Below are 8,694 nucleotides of genomic sequence, written 5' to 3' on the forward strand. Positions count from 1 at the left end.
TTTTTTAACCCATCTTATCGTTATAATACAAAATATACAGACTGGAGATGCCAAGCGGGTTGTGGGTTACCATGCCCTGGGCGGGGGTCACGCCATGTGACTGCAGCGTGAGTAGGGAGGGAGGGAGGGAAGGAGGGAGGGAAGGAGGGAGGGGGGAATGGAGAGATGAAGGGCCTCTGCACCCAGCGGGACAGGAGGTGCTGGGGTTGGGGTTACCTGCCCTCTCGCCCAGGAACAGGGCTGTGAGATGAACAGTGTGGTGGACGGAGCTAAAAAACATCACGTCTGCACAAGCCAAGCCTGGAGCAGTGGGGGCTGCTCCACAGCTGAGGCTCAGGGCCCTGTGAGGGGGTCCGAACGGCTCTGATACCAGGGCTCAGCCTGGTGTGGTGCACAGCCTTGCTCACCCGTTCCCCATTGACCCCAGCCGCTGCTGCCCCTCTGGACACAGTGTTGGGAGAAGCTGGGCCAGGTTGTGGACTAGGACCTGAAGCCGGTGGGGCTGAGCAGGAGTTTGATGTGGAGACATTAGCCCCCAAACAGTACTCGGAGGGATATGTGGGTGGGACAGGAGTGCACACCCAGCTCCAGGCAGCTGTTGGTGACAAACAGGGAGCCCGGCACCCTGAGTGAGCGAGGAGGGGGACAAGTGGTTCATGTCCCATGTAGGGGACGTGTCCCTAACATCAGGGCACAGGAGGAAGCTGAGGCGCCGATGCCTGCTGCGAGACTCTTAGTTCCTAGAAGTGTTGCTGGAGGGTCTGGGCTGGAGCCGGTGCTGGGGCTGCTGGGGGGGTCATGATGTGGGGGCACAGGGAAGGCCCTATGGCAGCCCAAGGCTGCGGCTTTCCCTCTAGGATCGGGTGCAAGAAGCCCACCCAGGCCAGATGCCCCATGCCAGCTGTGCCCACGCTTTGGTGGCACTTTTGTGTGGGGTCCCCAAGGAAAGCGGGGCTGGCCTCGGGGGAAGGATACATCCAGGTGCTGACCATGTCTCTGTGTGGCAGCTGGCAGCAGGAAGGGCTGGAAGGAGAAGTTGAGAGAGGAGTGGGGTCTGAGCCCGATGTCAGAAGAGCTCAACTGGAGACAGCTAAATGACGTTGTCGAAGAGCTGCATGGACCTCATGATGTTCTCATCCTGCAGGGAGGAGGAGGGTTTGGGCACAGAGCAGCTCTCTGGGCTGCTCCCCCAAAGTGGGTGTCACCCCATAGATCTTGTCCAGCTGCTTTGACACACAGGACAGGAGCTCTGGGGCTTACACGGGCCGTGCTGGGATGCACTGTTCCCCACCCACACAGGGATGATGGCATGAACATGGTTCCTAGTGCAGAGCCCCAGCAATGCTGCACTGAGCCCTGTGGCCTTACCTTCTGGCAGGACTCCAGGAACTCCTCGATTGTCACCACACCATCTTTGTTTCGGTCCATTTTCTAGAGACAAGCACAGCGTGGAGGGCACTGCAGGGATGGGGACAGTCCAGCACCCCCAGCCCAGGTTCCATGGCGGCTGGATGCAAAGCAGAGCACCCACTGCCAAAACCTTTACAGAGAGCACTTCGGGCTTGAAAACCTCCCTGTCCCAGGCAAGCTGCTCACTGGAACCCTGCTTTGTCCCCAGCATAGGGTGTTTTCTGCATGCAGGGTCCCTACTGATGTGCCCAGCTCACCTGGAAGAAATTCTCCACATGCTCCCGGGGTGCTTCCTCCCGCATGGCCGGGTAGGTGTACTTGCCCATCATGTCGTAGATGGATTTCATGATGTCCAGCATTTCCTGGAGGGAAGGCAGTGTTGCAATGTGGAGAAGCTCTGCCTCCATCTGGTTCTCATTGCAAATGTTCATTATGCCCCCAAAGGACCCATTAAATTCTCAAGGAAATGCCCTGAGCCCTGCCCTCATCCCCACTGGGTGCAGAGCTGCTTCAGCCTGGACCCCTCTCTCACCTCTTTGGTGATGCAGCCGTCTTTGTTCAGGTCATAGAGATTGAAGGCCCAGTTCAGGCGGTCATCGATGGTACCTCGCAGGATGATGGACAGCCCAGACACAAAGTCCTGCAAAGCAGGTGGTCACCCTTTGGAATGACAGCCCCACAGAGATGCCACGAGTCTTTTCCCTCAACCAGAAACTACAGAACTCTTTCTGTTGTTGCTTTGTACTGTTTTTCCCACTAACAAAGTCCTTCAGTAGCTGCCCATGGCAGTCCCAGCCCACGGCACACAAACAGAGAGCCCCTGGCAAAGCCTGGCCCCCTCCTTGGCTCACCTCAAAGCTGACAGAGCCATCGTGGTCAGTGTCGAAGGCATTGAAAAGGAAGGTGGCATACGTGCTTGAGTCTGGAGGAGGCAAACAGTGAGAGAGAAGACAGCCCCACATGGGACACCGGGGATGGGGACCCACACTCACCTCCTTGTGGGAAGAACTGCGAGTAGATCTGCTTGAAGTTTTCTTCATTAACGATGCCACTTGGGCACTCCTGCCAGGGCAAATGGAAGCGTCACACCATCAGCAGGGGGAATGGTGTGATGCTCAGGGCTCTCTGCCCCTAAATCCCAGGATTGGGGCACCCCCCAAAGCTTCAGGGGAAACCACATCCCCACTGCTGCCATCTGTAGCCATTCAGAGTGTGACAACAGGACGCAAAAGTATCCCCAAGGGGTGCATGGCTGCAGAGAAGGAGTGAGGGCTACTCACGTTCTTGAAGCCCCGGTAGAGGACCTGCAGCTCTTTGCGGGTGAACTTGGTCTGCTCCTGGAGCTGCTCCAGCCCCTCGGGGCGGTGGCAAACGGTGGAGAGCTCAAACTCATCCTCAACACTGTCTGCAAGGAAGTTGGGGAAGGAGAGGGCAGTTGAAGCCGTGCTGTCCTGCCCAGCCCTGCAGTGCTAGGGGCAGGAGGTGTACTTCACACTGCACACTTCCACTCAGGACAGCAGGCTTCTGGGGTGTCCCGCTCAGCTGCAGCCAGGTGTATGCCAGGAGGGAACGCAGGCCTGCCTGCTCTTCCCTAGCATGATCATCTGCCCCATAGAGCCGAGACCCTGGATGCCTGAAGGTCTGTGCTGCGCTGAGGCTTGTCTCTAGCAGGAGATCTGCCCCCCCTCTCTGCCCCCAACTCCAAACATCCCCTCCTGCCTTGTCTAGCTCCCATCCTGTCTGCTGTGCCCCATCTTCAGCTATGGTTTCTCCCCATTCCTGCAGTGACCAGAGCCCCCACTACAACCCTGAGAGGCCCTGGATCCCCAGACTCTGCCCCCTCATACTCACCTCTTCTCTTGGGGGGACTCAGCTTATGCCGTGGAACAGGGAACATTCCCATTCAGGGTCTCCTAAAGGGCCAAGCATGACCCAGGGCAGGCTGGGGGGCTCTGTCTCTACTCATCCCCCTCCCTCCCCTTCACATCTCCGACACAAAACTTCCAGCAGCATCCTCCAGCCAGGGTGTGGTTCTACTGCCCCCAGCCAGGTCCAGCCACCACCGTGCATCCCATCAGAGCCTCTCCAATGTGCTGGAGGGGGTAAAACAGACTGGGAGCAGGCGAGGAGGGAGGTGGGTGCAGAGCCCATCGGATCGGACCCTCAGGGGCAGGACTGATCCTGACCCTCCCCACGCTGCAGGGCAGGGGGGGCGGCAGCCAGCAGCACTGCTGTGGACACACACACACAAAGGCAAGAAGAAGCACTTGCTTTCGCTGAGCGAGGGGATGGATTTGGGCCGGCAGCAGGGCAGCAGTTTGAGGAATCGCTGCTTCAGCGCTTTTTTAGTTTGGCCCGGCGGGTTGCCTGGAAGAAAGAAGGAGTCACCAAGCAGAAGAAGAGTTAACAGAGCAGCGGGCCCCGGATGCAGGGTGTCCGGCATGGGGTGAGTGGGACCAGTGCATGCAGATGGGGATGGAGCAGGGAGGCAATGCCCAGCCCAAATCTTTCAGCCTTTCTGCTCCATCCCAGGACAAACCCGGCCCAGTTGCTTCCCTCATTGAAAGGGAGTGATAGAAAGGTGGCCCTGACCCATGGCCAGCATGTCTGGACATCCGTCAGAGCACAGCAGTGTGCAGTGAAGCCTGGCAGCCAAGGAGATGGCAGGGTTGGCCTCTGCCCTTTAGCCCCAAAGCCAAATGCCTGCTCCATGGGTAACTCCCTCCAAGTGGGGCTGTATGGGATGAAGTCCAGGATGGGACTGCATCCCCCAGGGCACTACGTCCTACCCAGGGGCACGGGGCCGGGTTTAATCCTGCTGGCCCATAGGGCTGAACACGAAGCATGCCCCCAGCTCAGCCATGCAGCCCCTCTGCTGCATGCATCCCCACCCCAGTGCAGCCAAGCCCAGGGCCCTGGGTGGGGACAGCCAGGAAGGAATGGAGTGCAGGGCCGTTGCCTCTTCCAGGAGTCATCCCCTGCTTCAACCTGGTCACTGCCATTGCTTCCAGGTCCCCCTGCTCTTCACCCCCTTCCCCAATCCTTAGACTTTATCCCACTGTTGGCCATGACCCATCTCTCCTAACCTAGTGCTGCTCCTTGGCCACATACCTGCTCCCCCCTTTCCCAGGGCCTCACAGACTGCCCCAAGCTGGCAAGCAGCACAGGGTGAGCAGCATAGGTGGGGAGGAGGAAGAGGAGGAGAGAAATGCCATGCTGGGCTCCAGCCCCCAAAGGCAGGCAGGCAATAGGACAAAAGGTGCAAAGTCCCTTTGAATACACACCAGTGGGTGGCCCTATTGCTTTCAGGTAGTGGAGAATAGTTCTAAGAGGTCGGTGGCCCCCAGTGAGTTGTCACACAAAGCCACTCAGAGAAGGCAAGTGTGTGCCTAGGGAGACGCATCCTCAGCAGGGATGCTGCAAGCATGGTTTTACCCAGCTATTTTACGGGGCTGCTATTTGCATCGGGACATGGCACCTTCCAGCCTGCCCAGGATGCTCTGCATCCAGCCCCATCCCCAACAGCATCACACTGTAGGACCAGCCCTAGGAGCAGGAGCAGTCCTGGGGACAGGGCAGGCAGTGACACAGCACTGGCAGTAGGACCATGGGAGGGATGGGGCAGGGGGAACCACCAAGCCAGAGAGATGCAACAGAGAAAAAAACGTGGTTGGACTCACAGGGGCAGCAGGTATAGGCACGTGCAGTAGGTCAGGTCGGGTGCAAGTTACACTTTAGTTTGTTATAAAGAAGGAAAAAGAAAAAAAAAAAAAATAACACAGGCGTTTTCTTAAGGAGGAAACCGAATAGGGCGCAATTCTGGGGGACCCAGGGTGGGAGGGAGAGGGTTCAGCACATGCAGTTTAACAACAGGAGAGGGAGACTGGGGCTGGCGCTTTGCTGTCCTGGCTTTGGCACACCCAAGGGCTCTGCTGGGGATGGCACAGTGTCCCCTTGTCTCCAGCATCCACCCTGGATGTGATAGGGTCAAAAAACAGCTCAAGGGCATCCTCACGCACAAGCAGCCCCTGGGCACAGTTCCCTGCTCTCTGCCATCGATTGCCTCACTGTTATCTGCATGCCCTCCATCACACTCCTCATCCTGCCCAGTGGAATGAGACCTGCAACCTCTTCATCTCACAGCATCCTCAATGATGGCTACGATGGGTACAGTGGTAAATTCACAAACTCAAAGCACACTGCATAGAGTCTGCCAACAACCTTCACCCCAGGCGGAACTGCTGGTAGCACGGATCAAGATGGCAGCCAAAAGGAACAAGCAGCAACACTGTGCCTCTCTGCACTCCAACATCTCCAGGCACAAGCGACAGGTCCTGCATCCCCTGCCCCAGCTTATTTTGGGTCCAGACCCAGCTATTCTCCCCACCCTAATGCACCCAGCCATCCCAACTTCCAGTAATGCAGCACCACAACACCCCACATCCCAATGACTCAGGTATCCCCCATTCCAGCATCCCTGATACCCCTACATCCCAATGCCTCTCCCCACTCTGGTATTGTAACAATCCCCAATAACTCACATGCCAGCACCCAAATCCCTCACTTCCTGAGCTCCTTATATCCTGGTGCCCTCAGACACCTGCATACCCTCCCCATGCCCCAAAACACGTTCTCCTCAGCACCCTGAGAGCACCCTGCAGCTCCTGCATACTGCACACACTGCCCTGACACAGGAGGCGGGGACCAACTTTTACACTGCACCCCTACCCCGTTGTAAACCCACTCCATCGCATCCCCACCCCACTGCAACCCCATCACAGTTTTGGTTCCACCTCCCCCAGTCAGGTGGATAATGCCCAAGACATGGAGCAGCTTGAAGCTGAAGCAGAGCAGCAGGATAATGCCTACTGTTTTCAGCTCCTGCAGATCCCAGCGTGCAGCAGGGAAAGATATCCTTCAGCTGCAGTGCCTGACCCAGCAAGGCAGGAGAGAAGAGAATGTGGGATGCAACAGTTTGGGGTCCCCTCATTGGGCACATCAGTGACAGGAGGCAAGAGCCCAGCCAGAGGGAGTTGGGAGGGGAGCAGTGTGAGAAGAGATTAATGTGAAGCCAGAGGGAGAAGAGATTCAGCAAGCTAATTACGTCTGGCTGGGCTGAGCGGGATGTGACGCTATGCCAAGTCATAGGGGTGCACACCACGGTCCTCAGGGCTGCTCAGTGCTGGGAGTTAGAGGCAATGGGGTCAGGATGCAAGGCCAGGTCCTGCCCTCTGCCTCCTCCTCACCCCGCAGGGATGCTCACCCCACTGGGAGGTGCCTCCCAGCCCCACATCCCAGGCAGCACCCACCCACCCACCACACCCTAGGAGCTCACCAAGATGATCCCTTCCACCCACCCCACAGATGGGACATGGCACTCACTATCCCATCACTCAGAGTCTGCAGCTCCATCTCATATTCATCCACTCGGTTACATGGGCGGCTCTCCTGGCTCTCTGTCTGCCTGCCCAGCCCTGCTCCCAGCCAGAGCCAATTTCTCCTCAATTAATTATTGATACTGCACTTCAGCAGCCAAAAACAACAGTTTTTTTCTTCTCCTGTCCCCTCCCGAGGACTTGGCCACGGCAGGCTCTTGTCAGGGGTTGGTGATGGGCACAGGTCAGGCGGTGGCGCAGGGCACAGCGGAGTGACAGCACTTGGCAGTGATTAACTGGCTGGAAAATGACACCAGGTGTAGAGTCACCCCTGAGATGACACCGGCATGGCCACACGGATGGGACGGGGGGGACTGGCTGTGGCTTCAGCACCGTGTGTGGGGGAAGTGCAGCCGCCTTGGTTGCTCTGGAGTGCCGTCCATTAGCAGACCCAAACCATTAGTGTATGGTTTCAGGCTCTTTGCAGTCCATGGGCTGTCATTGCGTGCAGCTGGTAAACAACAGGCAGGCAGGGCACTAGACACTTCCCCATCCTCAACACCACCTGGGGCCGTTCTCAATAGGCAAAGCATCCTATGTGCCACCTCCAGAGCCCAGGGGGTGACAAAGCCTCTGAGAGACACAGGCAGCACTCAGGGCATGGTACCAGGACCCAGCCACTCCGGCCAGGCGTTTCCCTCTCCTCCACTCACCCCTGTGGGGATGGGAGCTGAGGGCACCTGGTCCCACTCCTGTCTCTAGAGCTGGGGCAAATCCCTATGCTTCTCAGTGTCCCTAGCCAAGAGGACATGCAGGTCCCAGTGTGGTGACATGGATAGAGAGGGGCAGCCCATCCAAACTTCATGGTGGTGATACCATGAGATTAAGGACTACATGGACTACTACTGTTGTCCTTCTGAATGTGTGGGCACAGGACCTCCATCCCCACTGCTACAGACTCTCTTGCTGGGGACAAGAACTGTGCCCCTGGGGACAGGGCTCAGCCAAGGGCTGGTTCTTGCCGTGCGCTGTGCCTCCCAGTAGGGTTGGCATCGACAGGCTCCCCTCTGCTTCCCCCTCCCCACTGCAGCTTGGAGCCAGCACACCGCAGTGCCACTGACTTCGGTACAGGGCTTAGGGCAACAAAAGCAGGGGGACAGGGGTATCCAGAGTCTGCATCAGCCCTAGGATGCACTGGAACTGTGGTCCAGGCAAAGTGCCCGTCGCGTCCTGATGGTGTACCCACAGCATCCTTCGGGTGGGTGGGCTGCATGCTGCCATTCCCTGCCCCCAGAGCACCCCAGAGCCCCCAGCACACCCCAATCTCACACAGACACCCCATTATCCCTGTGCCATACTGGGGTCCCACCCCCTCCCCACATCTCTGGCCACCAGAACTCTACATGGAGCAGGCAGGACACCCTATCCCCATGTTCACCCCTACCAGCTGCAGACACCACGTCCCAGAACCCTAAAAGCATCCGTGGGGGCAGCTCTGGGGCTCCCTACACAGCCGTGACCCTGGTGAGGTGGGAACCCACCAGATGGCCCCCTCCCACTCCAGTTACCTTCCAAGGACACGGGCTCGAAGAGGCCGAACTGCTCCAGTACCTTGACGAAGAGAACCAAGACCACCAGCACCGCAACCATCTCCAGGCCTTCCAGGTTCATGATGGGGGTGTCTCATGGCCCCCTACTCACCTTGAGCCTTCTCACCCCTTCTCTAGCCACAGCTGCTGGGCTATGCAGCCCCAAGGACCCCTGATGTCCCCAAGGATGTCAGCTGTCCCTCTGCTATTTGGGGCCACGTGAGAGTGAGGGGTGAGCGTGGGGCTGTCACAGGAGCCAGTAGCCAACAGCTCCGGCAAAGAAGGGCTGTGCCTGTGAGTAAGAGCAGAGCAAGGCCATG

The 8,694-nt window shown here is 58.1% G+C and overlaps 1 protein-coding gene across 1 annotated transcript; it reads right to left on the bottom strand.

The window, feature by feature from the left end:
- Positions 1–1,090: 1,090 nt before the first annotated feature.
- Positions 1,091–8,456, bottom strand: KCNIP2 (potassium voltage-gated channel interacting protein 2). Its single transcript, XM_042829877.1, has 8 exons — positions 8,354–8,456; positions 2,691–2,815; positions 2,403–2,472; positions 2,262–2,332; positions 1,943–2,050; positions 1,668–1,772; positions 1,369–1,431; positions 1,091–1,138 (listed from the first exon to the last, which is right to left on the bottom strand). Exons 1-8 carry the CDS (start codon positions 8,454–8,456, stop codon positions 1,091–1,093), a joined length of 693 nt encoding a protein of 230 aa, XP_042685811.1.
- Positions 8,457–8,694: the final 238 nt, after the last annotated feature.

This window comes from Centrocercus urophasianus, unplaced genomic scaffold (genome assembly GCF_019232065.1).
Source record: "Centrocercus urophasianus isolate 14NV4802_14NV808 unplaced genomic scaffold, USGS_Curo_1.0 seq_325, whole genome shotgun sequence".
Taxonomy (NCBI): domain Eukaryota; kingdom Metazoa; phylum Chordata; class Aves; order Galliformes; family Phasianidae; genus Centrocercus; species Centrocercus urophasianus.